Consider the following 15,307-nt stretch of genomic DNA (forward strand, 5'->3'; position numbering starts at 1 on the left):
AAGGCCCCTCCCCTCCATTGGCCCTGCCCCTGATCGGCCACCCCCAGCCTGATCGGGGGCAGGGCCAACCAGCCAACCTCTTGTGTCCCCTCCCCCAGCAGGTCCGGCCCGATCGGCCCAGATTGGGGCAGGCCAGCTGGACCCCACCTGTGCACAAATTTGTGCACTGGGCCTCTAGTAATTTATAATAGCAGACCTTCTAGTTTAAAACCACTTTTACATTTCTGGAAAAAATCCAACCAAGTGATATTACAAATTTCTCAATATTATTGGATTAGTTTTGTTAATATATTCATAAGTAAAACTGACCTGTACTTTTCTTCGCTGGTTTTGTTATCAAGGTTATTTTAGCCACATAAATGAATTTTAAAAGATTTCCTCTTTTTCTTTTTTGGATAGGATTAGTTATTTGGCAGAACCCTTTTGAACCTTTTCATTATTTATTCACCCTTACAGACAGGGGGTAGGGAGGAGGGAAACCACTTTAATTTAAATGTTATATGGCTGTTTCAGTTTTCTGTTTCTTCTTGAGTCAGGTTGGCTAAATTACATTTGTGTTTCTTCTGAGGCACATTGCATTTATTAAAAATGTATTATTTGGTTCTGTTTTTGAATTTTCAAGCTTACTGGCAAAAGTTGTTTATGGTTTTAGCTGTATCTCTTGTAAACAAAATAACTACTGCATGCTTGCTGTTACCTTGCAATAAAATAAAATTATTTTTTAAAATCATTAAAAAAATCTTCAAAGATTAATCAAGTATTTACTTCACAATCATCATCAGACTACTGAAATGTCTTAAATTTGCCATTTCATTTTCTTAAGGAATCCCAGTATGACAAAAGTTGTATTTTAAAACTACAGAAAACGATTTAACTAAAAATGTCAAAATTTCGTATTTTCAATGCTTTCCAAAGCCCAACAGTGATTTTTAAAAATAAATTAAATAATATGCTTTTATTAAGAAAATTTTAAAAATCTATACAACTCAAGCTAATGAAATACTTTATTGTGCATAATAAAAGTGGTATTTTTTAAAAAAACATTTCCAGGCCCAGACATTTGCAGAAGTATGTGAGGAAAGAATTCCACTGGAGTATAATAAGCGGTACTCGATTGATGAAACCATAATCCAATCCACTCCCTATATTAAATACTTACATTCACCACAGGCTTGAAATCCCTGTAGCATCAGTAATTGTATTTTTAAAAATATTATAAACATGCGTATGATGCACAGGAAGATGGAAAAATTTAGACTGTAACTGCATACCTTATGTACTCCCAGCTTTTCTAATTTACAACCAGTTAAGAATCACAATTTTTAAAGAAAGTATTTTAAAATAATATGACTCACTGGTAAGTGATTTTCTACTCAAATAAATAAGAAAAATTTCATCTTAATGTCACATGGAATTTCAGTACTTTTCAATTCAAGAAAAAAAAAATCAACTGAGACATGGTCATAGTTCAGGATTATATATATATTACAATTTGCCTTGTTATAATACATTTGTGGCTTCATGATAAAAATAACTCAAGAACATATGGATTTCAAGCTAATTTGCATAACTCACAAGAAAAAAGCATTAAATGCATTTCTGAAATAAGTTTTTCATTTAATTTTAGAATCTCAAAACAGCATTAGACCTTGGCCTTGTTTAAAAAAAGTTTAGTTAAACACTAAGCTAGCTAAATAACCTTCTTGAAAGCTTTAAACACAATTGGTATAGAAAATGCTTTCCCTCTAATATCAATCTTACATAAATGGAAGAGGTGAGGGGGAAAAGGTAGACAATTTCTTTAGCAGCATATATGGCTAAATCCATCAACCACCTTAAACTATAAAGTCCATTAATGACCCCTTTAAAAAGAACTGGCAAATATCAAAAGTTACACACTTCATAAACCAAAAGACAATAATTTTAGGGTTATGGTAATTAAAATATTTTTGAAACACTTCAAAAACTTTTAACATTAAACTAGAGGAATCATCTCTTCATTTAAGAAAGGCATAACAGAAAGTGAAAGACATTTAAACTAAACTTATTTTCAATCCTCTTTGAACAAAAGAAATTAAAAATAATGGCTGATTAGCTAAGCTTTGTGCTCTAACCAAACTAATTACAGTGATATTTAAATGGCAACAGCCCACCTGACTGGGTAGCTTGATCGTTCTGAATAATTTTGCAATATTTTTTTTAAAAACACAGAGACACTAAAATGATCCAATCATGCAATGTTCATCTTATGCATTCTGCATCTCTTTGCCAATCTTGTAGCTGAGGATCTTGTTCCAATCAATCTTAGTGCGTGTAACTGGCAACTGTCGACGTAAGGCTTTGAAAGTAGTGTCCGACATTGTCTGATAATTCTCACTGATGGCAGTCTATGAAAAACAGTGGTTAAAGGTTTAAAGAAATTAAAGGAACAGAACAATTTATAAAACACATAGGTGTTTTAGGAAAACCCTTATTATGGCAGCCTGCTTCATTGCTTTTAGAAGTCAAATAAAATCCCAATATGTTTTTAATAGCTGTTTAAAAGCAGCTAAAAGAAAATGCTTATCATTTTGAATAATTAAATTCAAATGAAGTGAAATTATAAATGAGTTAACACTTGAGCATTCTAATTTGGATCTATTTTACTATTATTCACTCAGAACGATTTCATAAATTACTCTTTGTAAGGAATGAAAACTTGTCCAATCCACAAATTAAATGTTTATGCTCAATGTGAAAAGCAGAATACCAAATGAAATATGACCTCAGCAGACACATAATCCAAATGCTTTCGGAAATAATTCCTAAATAAAAATTTCCAATCAGAAACAATCATTTAAAACCTTGGCATATTTTGAAAAATACTCAATTTTGCCTACATTTTCACAAGTTTGCCCTTGCGGTAAAAACAAACAAAAACACACAAAAAGACTACGTCTTATTGCAGTGAAACAATGAAAAAAATTCAGGCTTATGACTAAAATTAAATTTTCAGTGGTATTATTTATAAGCAAATATAGATAAAAGTCTTTTGAAGATCATACCTGGTATTCATTTTCTGCAGCTTCTACAATCTTTATAAATTCTTTTGCTGTTTGCACCTCATTCTGAATAAAAACAAAACCAAAAGGGAATAAAATATTAATTTAAAACTATACCACTATTATTTTTAAATAGGTATGCTATATATGTATGGTTAAAAATGTTATAATTTAATAAATAACTGATAGAAATTGTAATAAAGGGAAAATATTGTAAGAGAATTATTCTAAGTCCAAGGGGAACTAGAAAAAAAAAGTTGAAAAGTTCATAGAATGAGGCTGGTCTCAGAGTTTCACTGGTTAAAGAAGGAGAAATTTTAATAATACTCTTTGCTGAAAAATGCAATTATAACACTTGACATGCATTCCATTAGACAATCTTTATAGGTAAGAAGTCAGATTCCTAATTAATGACTATATTTAAATATCATTCTATAAATAATAATAATAATAATACCTTAAAATATTACCAACTAGGAAGAGCATATTTTAAAGTTTTGGTAAATTTATTGTATTGTTGAAATATATTCTGGAATTCTTTAAACTTTCTAATACGTGGCCTTCTCTGTTTTTTTTTGCTAACAGTAATATTAATGGAAATCTAGACGTTTGTATAAAACAGTGTTAATATAAAATTCTCAAAATACCTTACTATATCATTTATAGTTGACCCTTGAACAACATGGGTTTGAACTGTAGGAGTCTACTTTTTTAATATTTGGATTTTTTTCAATAAATACACAGTACTGTAAATATATTTTTCTTCCTTATGATGTTCTTAATAACATTTTTTTCTCTAGCTTACTTTACTGTAAGAATATATTATATAATACATATAATATATAAAATTTATTAATTGACTGTTATCAGTAAGGCTTATGGTCAACAGTAGACTATTAAGTTTTGGGGGAGTCAAAAGTTATATGCAGATTTTCAACTGTGAGGAAAGTCCCCATATTAAGGATCAACTTATATATTTGCAAGTATATATATATATTTCTATAATGGGTATGTTTTTTTGTCTAAAAACAATAAAACAACAATGAAAACCTGTAAGAAAGTGAAAGACACATTTCTAAAAAACTCAGCACAAACTGATATATTAGTAAAGTTTAATTACTGTAATAACCATCTCTCACAACTCCACAGTCTATAATTTTTGTAGACAAATGTCTCTTTCTCTTTTTTGTTAATCCTCACCCGAGGATATTTTTCCATTGATTTTTGGAGAGAATGGAAGGGAGGGGGAGAGAAAGAGAGAAACATCAATGGGTTGCCTCCACATGAACCTCCACTAGGGCCATGGATTGAGCCTGCAACAGAGGTATGTGCCCTTGACCAGAATCAACCCCCGACCCTTCAGTCCGTGAACCCACGCTCCATCCACTGAACCACACTGGCCAGAGCAACAAATGTTTCATAAGAAGAATCTCTGCCCAATGCCAAACTCCCCAAAGAAGATAATAACCAAATGCCCTGTTTATGCTTGTTCATGATATAGAACTATACCGAATACAATGTCTCGTGGAGAACCAGATATTAGCAAATTTTGCAAGAAGAGTACCACTTAGCACAACACAAATGCCTATGCGAGAATATCACAGTAATGTTATATTATTAATATCCTTGGGGCAATGAAAATCCACAAAGAAACTGATGCACATGCAAGGGAAAGAATGTGTGAAAAAACTTTTTAGGGAAATAAAACCAAGTTCAAAGTTTCTCGAATTTGAAAGCTGAACTTCAAAAAACTTTATTAAATTATAATCCTAATAGAGAGAGAAAAAAGCATACAACACAAACATAAAGGTTAAGTAAAGGATCAGAGATGTAAATTTAAAAGCTAAAACTACAAAATTCATAGAAAAAACACTCAAGGTAAAATCTTCATGACTGTGGGTTAGGCCAGTGGTAGGCAAACTGCGGCTCACCAGCCACATGCGGCTCTTTGACCCCTTGAGTGTGGCTCTTCCACAAAATACCAAACTTCTGCGCACGAAGTTTCAATCACACTGTACGTGCGTGCCCGCACGTGGTATTTTGTGGAAGAGCCACACTCAAGGGGCCAAAGAGACGCATGTGGCTCACGAGTCGCAGTTTGTTGACCGCTGGGTTAGGCAATGGTTTCTATTTATGGACCAAAAACACAAGCAACAAAAGAAACAAACGGACTACAGCAAAACTGAAGTTTTGCCCAGACTGATGTGGCTCCATGGTTAGAGCATTGGCCCGTGGAGTGACGGGTCATGGGTTCGACTCCCGGTCAAGGGCACACACCTGAGTTGCAGGTCCCATCCCTAGCCCTGACTGGGGTGGACCAGGGCATGTGCAGGAGGCAACCAGTCGATGTGTCTCTCTCACATGGATGTTTCTCTCTTTTTCCTTCCCTCTCTCACTCCCCTCTCTGAAAATCAATGGGAAAAATTTATCCTTGGGTGAGGATTAACAAAACAAAATGAAATACTTTGTTCTGCAAATTATACTATCAAGAAAATGAAAAAATATATAGAATGGGAGGTAAAATTTGCAAATCATATTTCTGATACAGGATTTGAATCCAGAATATATAACCTACAACTCAGCAATAAAACACAAATAACCAATTAAGAATAGGCAAAGGATTCGAGCAGACCTTTTAAATACATAAATGACCAATAAATACGGGAAAAGATGCTCATTATCATTACCCATCAGGTATATGTAAATAAAAACCACAAGATACCATTTCATACCAACTAGGATGGCTATAACCAAAACTGGAACCCTCATATACGACTGATGGAAATGTAAAATAACACAGCCACTCTGGAAACAGTCTGGCAGTTTTTCAAAAGGTTAGTCTCCTATGACCCAGCAATTCCACTGCCACATATATACCAAAGAGAAATTATAACAAATGTCTGCACAAAAATTTTTACATGAAAGTTCACAGCAGCAAAAAGTAGAAAACAACACAAATGTTCAGCAACTAATAAGAGGATAAATAAAATGTGGTATATGAAATATTACTTGTCAATGAAAAGGAACGAAATACTGATATTTGCTCCAACATGAATGAAAACTGAAAACATGCTAAGTGAAAAAAGCCAGTCATAAAAGATCACATATTATAAGATTCCATTTATTTGACAGGTTAAGAATAGGCAAATCCACAGTCAGAAAATCGGATTCATGGTTATCTAGGCCTGAGTGATTTGATAGGGCTGGTGGGGTGGGGGGAATGGGGAGTGATTAATAACGGGTACTGGATTTTTAGAGGACAAAAATGTTCTAAATTAGACTGTGTTGATTATTATACAATCCTGTTAACATACTAAAAAACACTGAAATTTACACTCTAACAGGGTGAATGGCATGTGAATTATATCTCAATAAAGCTGCTAAAAAAAGTTAGGTAGCAATTTCCATTACTCACCATCTTGAATCTACCTGAAAACACTTTAATTTGAAGCAGAAATATTGCTTAAATGTTACTTCCAAAACTGTTCTAGTTTTACAGAAGGATTAGGTTGTTTACATTTATTTTAGAATTAATTACTTACAGACACTGTTAGGGAATCTTGTATGTCTTTATGACTCACTAGCTGAACATTACCATCTTCATAATAATGAACCTATTAAAAAAAGAAAGTGCAGAAACCATATTATAGGCAGGAACCATCATGATCCTCATGGCTTCAACAATCACATCATTGTATGTGACTATTAATTTAAGCTGTAACCTAAACTTCTCTGGTGAACTCCTGCCCTCAGTCTAGTGAGAACACTAGTTAGCAGTTCCTGCAGTCACTTAGGCAAGCCCTCCACTGATCTGACTGCTGGACATTTTTACCTCATAAATATTCTGATAGCTAAACTCAAGATTCCAAAAGTGAGCTAACAATACTCCCTCCCCAACGTTGATTCTTTTTTGTGTATTTCTACCAATCATTTAATTCCTCAAATTCAAAGACATGAGTTTATTCACAAAACATTAATTGAGTGATTACTATGTGTGCCTCCTATTAAGAAGGTTCTAGGGACATACAGCTTTTTTTTTAAAAAAAAAAACCCTGACCTCAGATTTCAACACAACATATCAGGTATGTAAAAAGTAAATTAGTAATACTCCAGATTCTCTCTAGCATTAAAAAAAAGGACTTCAGAAAAAAAGATAACACTGCACTTGGGTTTAGCAAAATGACTGACAAATCAGGGAAGATAAGGAAACTTAGCTTAGAGAACAGCGTACTTTATATAGGAAGGCTTGGATGGAATGTGTGTGAAGTCAGGGAGGGAGAGGAGTGGCTGGAGAGATATATATAGTAGGGAACAAGTCAACTTTGGGCCTTGAACGCCACATAAATATGTCTAGACTATTTAGTAGGTGAGAGTATACTGCTAAAATGTTTGTAAGCAAGCAAGTAACATATCCAGATTTAAATTTAAAAAATCATCTCTTTTGATGGCAAGTGTGAAAAATAGATTAGGGAATGGCAAAAGGTCCAGCAATTCAGCAAAATAAAAAGAAAATGCTTATATGAGCAAATTATTTAAAGAACAGACTGAGTGATAACACCTAATTTTAACTGTGTTTTGAGAATCTGTCAGTTATCCTTGCAGATTCTTGATGACTATAGAGAATGTATTACAACATTATTTAAAAGATGAAATCAGCACTACTTGTTTTTCCAATTTCCTCAACACAAAGATCTGAAGAAGAAATGGTTATTTTATATTATAAAAATGTAAACTTATGAATCATTGTTTTGCTATTAAGAGATCACTAAACAAATTCTTTTTATTTCATACCTGAATTTTCAAGATGCCAACCACTTGAGTGGTTGAAGGAGTGATTGTAAACTTCCACTCTGACCTCCAACGACCATTCCTTAAAAATAAAAACAGCAGCTGTAAATAGGTAGGGAAAATAAATTTTAAGTGAGATTTAAATTGAATGTTACAGCCTGGCCGGCATGGCTCAGTGGTTGAGCACTAACCTATGAACTAGGAGGTCACGGTTCGATTCCCAGGGCACACACTTGGGTTGTGGGCTAGATCCCCAGTATTGGGGCATGCAGGGAGCAGCTGATCAATGATTTTCTCTCATCATTGAAGTTTCTATCTCTCTCACCCTTCCTCTCTGAAATCTATTAAAAACCATTTTTTAAAAATGTTATAGTATGAGAGAATGTGGGGGATGAATGCTAGATATTCATTAAACTAAAACATGTAAGCTACTTTTAGAGAAAAATTTTAAGCTGCTTCTTCAATTGACTCACTTATGTTTTAATTAAGAATAAGTAAATGTTCATATTATCAGGAGCTTTCACAAATCAATACAGTTTAACATCCACTGAGTTATACAAAGTACCAAATAATTTAAAAAGAATGGATAGTAGTACAACATTCTTTTTTTTAACTGATTTCTTTTCCTTTTTTTTTTAAGAAAGAGAGAGAGAGGAAGAGGGAGAAAGAGAGAGACATCGATGGGAGAGCAATACATCGATCAACTGTCTTCTGCACACCCCCTACTGGGGATCAAGTCTGCAACCTGGGCGTGTGCCCTGACTAGCAACCTTTCGTGGCATGGGATGATGCCCAACCAACTTAGCCACACTGGCCAGGGCAGTAATTGAACATTCTTAAGGAGGTTTTGATATCTGGAAAGAAAAGGGCTATAAAGAATTATAAGCATCAGATATCCCCCACACCTCCTTTCCAATTTTAGGTTTAAAGTTTTCACATCAAAGGCACATCCCTCCTACCACTTCCTGAAATTATTTTCGGTATACAAATTAATACATATTCATCATGGTAGGAAATTGTGAAGTTACATCAAGCAACAGGTATGCTATTCATTTTTGTCTCCCATTCCAGGTAATGAAATTTATCCTTCCCGCCCCGGAGAGCCTTTTCCATAGCAACTCCTTTTCTCTTTTCTTTCCATCTTTACTTGCTCTTTGCACACTCTGACATGCAAATCTGTACCTATCAGTTTTTTGGTTTTGTTTTTTGTTAACCCTCACCTGAGGATATTTTTTCCATTGATTTTTAGCGAGAATGGAAGGGAGGGAGGAAGAGGTGGAGGAGGAGAGACAGAGAAAAACATCGATGTGAGACAGGCACATCGATTGGTTGCCTCCCTGGGCTCAAACCTATGACCCTTTGATGCCCAGGCTGTTTCAAGGGACCTGGCATATATGGCATACTGTTCTTAATATGTTTGCTCACCTTCTTGGCACTATGTGTTTTAACCAAGGTCACCTCTCTGAGAAAGGTTGTTTCCCCAAGAATCATGTAAGCATGATTCTTACAATCATGCTTAAGCTACATAATCTTTACTCCCTGGAATGGAGATAAGAAATGCCCTAACCTTTGGAATAGAGATTGATAGCATTGGAATCAACTGGTATAAATACAGATGTAACAAGACAACAGGACACAGAACCTAGACACAGAACCTAGAGACAGAAGAACTTCGCTGAAGAGAACATAGCAAAAGATCCTGGACAGAAACTGGCCTCAGAACCTAGAGACAGAACCTAGCGAGAGAACATGGCAAAAGATCCTGGACTAAACCTGACTACAGAAATTGGCAAGAGAACCTGACTAGAACCTGGTGACTGAACCTGGCTGGAGAACCTAGCAAGAGAACATGGACACAGAACCTGGCTGGAGATCCTAACCAGAACTTCGCTGGAGATCCTGACCAGAACTTGGCTAGAGATCCTGGCTAGGCTGCTGATCAACTGAACACTGTCTCTGTGTCATTCCTTCTTCGCCGACTCCGTCCACACCTTTGGGGACCCCTGGACCTGCTGGGGTTGGACCCCAGCAGGATGTTAGGCTTAAAAGGTAGATCCTAGGGGATGAAAATTGTCTTAACCATGTATCACAGAACACTTTAGCAACAAAAGATTTGGTCTACTTAGGCATTGCCATCTTTGAGGGCGTGGCAGTCAATTTATGTTAGACCACAAAGCTAACATTAGGCTACACGTATCTTACAACAAACTTAACCCCATTCTGTTGAAACAGGCCAACAGGAAACTAGAAAAGAAAAACGAGCTCTGCTTTAGGTGCCTGTCGTATCACAGTCTCATACACTTAGAGGGGAAAGAAACCTGGTCTTCCCTTTAAATAGTTGTCATGCCATACATATTTTTAAAATGTTACAATTTTTTTTAAAAGTCCTTGAAAATATAAAAATGAAGAAATCTTTAAGTGACTGAAGCTTGTTTACATGTGAAACTGATTTTCCTTCAAGGATAATGTATTTACATTCCTTCAAATGCTCTTGGTTAACTTTGTAACCTTGCATTTATTTCTGAGATGGTTAAATAGTGGATCAAGTTTGGGACATAGACCAAACTGGCCCACAGGGGTTACTAACACCTTCAGGAGCACCACTAGCCAACCTGGCTAACAAATCAAAGACTAATACACTTAACAGGTAGATATTATGATCATACTTACTCTGATGAGCATAGTATGAATTAACTAAAAAGGGGGATATAAAGATTTCATTTAATTCTGAATTTATAAAGTCTTAAAGAGCTTCAAAATTTTTTTAACAGGAGATATCTCAGAAAGTATTATTTAAGAATAAAAAGGCCTACCAACTTGTCAAAGATAAAAGATTAATAGGGAAAGTCAGTGCTTTGGGAGACTAGACTTTTATAGTAAGTAATCAAATGACTTGTACAAAAATTATAAGGCATGATTGTAATTTGCTCCACTGTATAAAATTTGCCATTACTTCCTCACATTGGCTAACTGGGGACAAGGCAATCCACACGAAAATATCTACGTCAGAGTCCCTAAAGTTCACACACACAAAAAAGTCTTAATTCTTTACCTCTGCCCTCCTCCCTCATATAAGTCTCATTCAGAAACAACCCCTTCTCAGAATGAGCATACAGGCCTCCAACTGGTCTGCTCAAAGGCACACAAGTTCCCTTAGGATGCTGCTTGCTAGTTTTTGTATCAAAAGGCTGAAGGTCTCCCCCTCCCCCAATTTTATTTTGTATTGGTTTCAGGTGTACAGCTTAGTGGTTAGACAATCATATACGTTACATAATGTTCCTCTCAGTATTTCCAGTACCCCAACTGGTACCATACACAGTTATCACAATACTATTGATTATATTCCCTATGCTTTACTTACAACCCTGTGACTATTATGTAACTACCAATTTGTATTTGTTAACCCCTTTACCTCTCTCACCCAGTCCTCCAAGCCTCTCCCTTCTGACAACCACCAGTTTGCTCTCTGCGTCTATGAGTCCATTTCAATTTTGTTTATTTTGTTCTTTAGATTGTACATACAAGTGAAATCATAGGCATTTGTTTTTCTCTGACATTACACTGAGCATAATACCCTCTACATGCGCCCATGCTGTTGCAAATGTGAAGATTTCATTCTTTTTTATGGCCAAGTATATTCCATTGTATTTATATGTACCACTTCTTTATCCAATAATCTGTTGAAGGGCCCCTGGATTGCCTCCATATCTTAACTGTTGTAAATAATGCTGCAATAAACATAGGGAATGCATAAGTTCTTTCAAATTAGTGTTTTGGGTTTTTTAGATATATATCCAGAAGTGGAATCTCTGGGTCATAAAAAGGCTGAAGTTTTATATTATGTTGAGATTGCTCTTTGTCAATCATACAAGCAAGGTATAGGCTCAATCAATAAAGCAAGAACCTTTTACAAAGAATATAAACAATGTCGAAATTCTCCAATGCACCAAAATTTTAACTTACCAAAAGTTTTTTGCTTGGAACTGATGGCTTTCTATGCATGCAATAATGGTTTGCTGTCCATCTATTTTTTTACCATATACCTTGATGGCAAAGAAAACAAACATAAGAGTGAATTTAGGGCCACAGAAAGTTCAACTTTATAAATCTATAAGATACTAAAATTTGTGTCTTTGGCAGGAACATATAATACTCAAATAAGAACATATAATACTCAACTTAATCACAGAGCCTTTGTGGATCATAAAAGAACTCACAACTAATAACATGCAATTTACTGAGTAAAACTGATTGTAGTCATAAATATTCTAGATATACCATATTTTTCATTCCAAACACAAGTATCAGGAGAAGTATGAACATACAGATATCAATATGGCTGTTTCCATGTAAATAAAAACTAGACCTAGATTGTGATTATCATCTTTGTTTACTTCACAATCTCAGGGATTGCAATTTCTTTAGTCATTTAAAAAAGTATCTGGAAAGAGATGAGAAATTTACTTATAACTAAGAAAGATTGTTAAGAGAATGCCTATGATATGATGATGTTATTTTACCTCTTGCCTACTGCTTTAGAAGTAATATTTAAATGGTGCTTTTCAATCCCCCAGGACAAGTGAGGACTCTCTAATTCAACTCTCACAAATTAAATTTAACCGCCTTATTTTTGAGTTATTCTTACAAAATAATCCTAATCTACAAGGTTATAGTTAAAAAAAGTATAAGGTATTTTAGGTTAGACTTTATTTCTCAAATAATTATTGAGCGCTAGAAACTTAAGAGACCATATGGATTTTTGTCTTAACCAGGAAACTTCTGAGAGTGAAACAGGGTTCTCTTGGTAATATTAATAACTAGAGGCCTGGTGCATGAAAATTCATACACTGGAGGAGGGGTCCCTCAGCCCGGCCTGCCCCCTCTCACAATCCGGGAGCCCTCAGGGGTGGGAAGTGACCCAGCGATCAGGGAAAGGTGATGCCCCATCACACCTCTGCTGCTGCCACTGCTGGCAGCGCAAGCCTTAGCCGGCCCTGGTTACCTGAGCCTCGGGCAGCCCTAGGCGGCTGGGCAGCTGCCATCCGAGGCTTGCCTGCGCCTTGGGCCGGCCCTAGGTGGCTGGGGGGCTGAGGAGACTGGGGGACTCTGGAGGTAGGCAGGGACTGGGAGCTGCCATCTTGTGGCTGTAGGCACTGCCATCTTTGAGGGTGTGGCAGTCAATTAGCATATTCCCTCTTTATTAGATAGGATTATGTTGGGACAGTAGGTATAAACCAAGATACATGATCACCTTAGGTTGGAGAGACAGGCAGAGGCCAGGTCCATAGGGCCTTGAAAGCCATGTTCAGAAACCCAGATTCTATCCTAAGTGCAATGGAAAATTGATGAAGGATTTTAAATAGGGAATTTTCATGATCTGATTGGCATTTCAAAAGATCACTCTGGCTACAGAAACTATAGCACAAACTCACTGTGGGGGACTAAAAAGCCTATCTGGGTACAATCTTATGAAAAGAGAGAAAAAAAAAGGCTCTGCTACTTTCTTATTTCATCCTGAAAATATAAAGATAGCTTAAACATATGAAAGAACATTACAAAACATAAGAAATTTTATTTTAAAAGACACGAGGACGTAATTCCACTTCCAAATAATTTTATTTGTTCTAAGATCTCATAGCTTAATAAAAAGATTGATCAAAACTTATTGAGATGAATCATGAACATGAGATTAACCCCTAGAGTGCCGGGGAGCATGATCACGCTCCTCCTGTCTTTCGCCAAAAGTGCTGGGAGTGCTATTGCGCTCCTCCTGCAGTGTCCAGTTCTAAGTCTGCTTTTATTAGTGATGATGATATTGCTAAATATGTCAATTCTTGCTGTGAAGATGACGATTTTGTGGAAGATACTGAATCTGTAACTTCATTTACTTGTGATTCATAATTTTTTTCCTAAACTGCTGTAAAATCAGCAAAAATGCCTTGGCAATTTTAGCATAGTTCCTAGGATATTGGTTGGCACTCAAAGGGTTAAAAAATCTCATCATAATTGTGCTCTTCTAATCAATATATGGGAATTCCTACTTGAATTTAATTCAAGGTACAGCATTTTTCCACTCTGGGCTATCATAATATATTTACTATTTAGAATTTCTTAAAAAAAAAAACACAAAAAAAGTAAACATTCTTGAAAATATTTACTTCAAGAAAAAAAAAAAAAGAATGACAAGTTCTATAAATTACTATAAAATTCAAGAGACCATAAAAACACTGTCAGAAGACGAAAGGAAAAGGTGACTTTCATTGATGACTTACAGTGCAGACCCCATTCGGATAATGTTCTTTTACATAAGCTCGCAGAGCAGTTTCTACAGAAGTTCTCCATGATTCAATTGCATTCTCTGCTTCATACGGTCTTGGATCAGTCGCTTCCTTTCTTAAGTGATCAAATTTGAAACAGATTCTATTTTTTGGATCCAAAAACTTTCCATTTCCCACATCACCATGTTCTGTTATCAATACCTTCAATGATACAATAAATATTGGGAAAAAAGTATTTAGCATTTAAGGGGTCAATGGGGAGAAAGGGGGACATCTGTAATGCTTTCAACAATAAAGATAAATTTTTAAAAATACCATTTAAATACTGATATATATTAATATACATTCACTTAAGCTTTTCCCTTAAAACTATAAAATAAATCTACTCCAAACAACTGATTTAACTACATGGCACAACTACTTCAAATGAGTAGACTTTTATAAAGACAATGATTCATCTTGGATCAGCGGATCTGATTTAATAACTTCTAGCTCCCAGTGAAAAAAATGTATTCTTCTAATACATCGTTGGAGTCAGATCTATGAATAGCTTACTATTTCTGTTATCATTCTCCAGTTCCTCAAATCTAAGGAAGTGACAATAATTAACCTTTGATGAGGATGTTTACAAGAATGTTTTTAATCCAGTGAAACTCTTCAGTGTGTCCTACATTGTTGTTGGGCCACAATCTCATCTACTGTGAAGTGCCTCCCTCTTGTTTCTATAAACTAGTCATTGACATTTATTTTCAATTGACTCCAAATTTTTTGAAATGTATTTTATTTATCTACATTTATATTACATATGCATTAATGAGACATTTTCTGATTTAAAAAATTTCCCTTGCAATTCTCCCAATTTTTGACTCCTTATCTACATCAGGACTTCCCCATCTCTCTGATGTAAATCATGAAAACACAGAATGTATCCTTCTAAATTTCATTCGGCCATATAGTAGATAGATAAATATATACATATCTATGTATACATATAAATGCATACAGGGTTTTTTTTTTGGTCATTGTTTTATATGAATACAATAAAAATGCATGCACACACACATTTTTCTGCATCTGGCTTTTTTCAACATCAATACCTTATGGAAATTCTTCAAAGTCAACTGCTATACGTCACCATTCTTTTTAATGGTTGCATAATATCCCATGATGTGGATATAACAATTTATTCTGCCATTCCAC

The 15,307-nt window shown here is 35.2% G+C and overlaps 1 protein-coding gene across 2 annotated transcripts in view; it reads right to left on the minus strand.

Moving 5' to 3' along the window:
* Positions 1-986: 986 nt before the first annotated feature.
* Positions 987-15,307, minus strand: part of CAPZA2 (capping actin protein of muscle Z-line subunit alpha 2) — a 60,925-nt gene continuing 46,604 nt past the window's right edge. The window contains exons 5-10 of one of the 2 annotated variants that reach the window (XM_036328895.1): positions 14,102-14,308; positions 11,793-11,872; positions 7,833-7,911; positions 6,584-6,655; positions 3,045-3,107; positions 987-2,387 (exon numbers count right to left, since the gene is read on the minus strand). In XM_036328895.1, coding sequence (XP_036184788.1) covers positions 2,247-2,387; positions 3,045-3,107; positions 6,584-6,655; positions 7,833-7,911; positions 11,793-11,872; positions 14,102-14,308 — 642 coding nt within the window. In that variant the 3' untranslated portion in view covers positions 987-2,246. The remainder of the gene's footprint in view (positions 2,388-3,044; positions 3,108-6,583; positions 6,656-7,832; positions 7,912-11,792; positions 11,873-14,101; positions 14,309-15,307) is intronic. The other variant, XM_036328897.1, reaches the window with a different exon arrangement.

The sequence above is a fragment of the Myotis myotis genome, unplaced genomic scaffold (assembly GCF_014108235.1).
Source record: "Myotis myotis isolate mMyoMyo1 unplaced genomic scaffold, mMyoMyo1.p scaffold_m19_p_11, whole genome shotgun sequence".
In the NCBI taxonomy this organism is placed as follows: Eukaryota; Metazoa; Chordata; class Mammalia; order Chiroptera; family Vespertilionidae; genus Myotis; species Myotis myotis.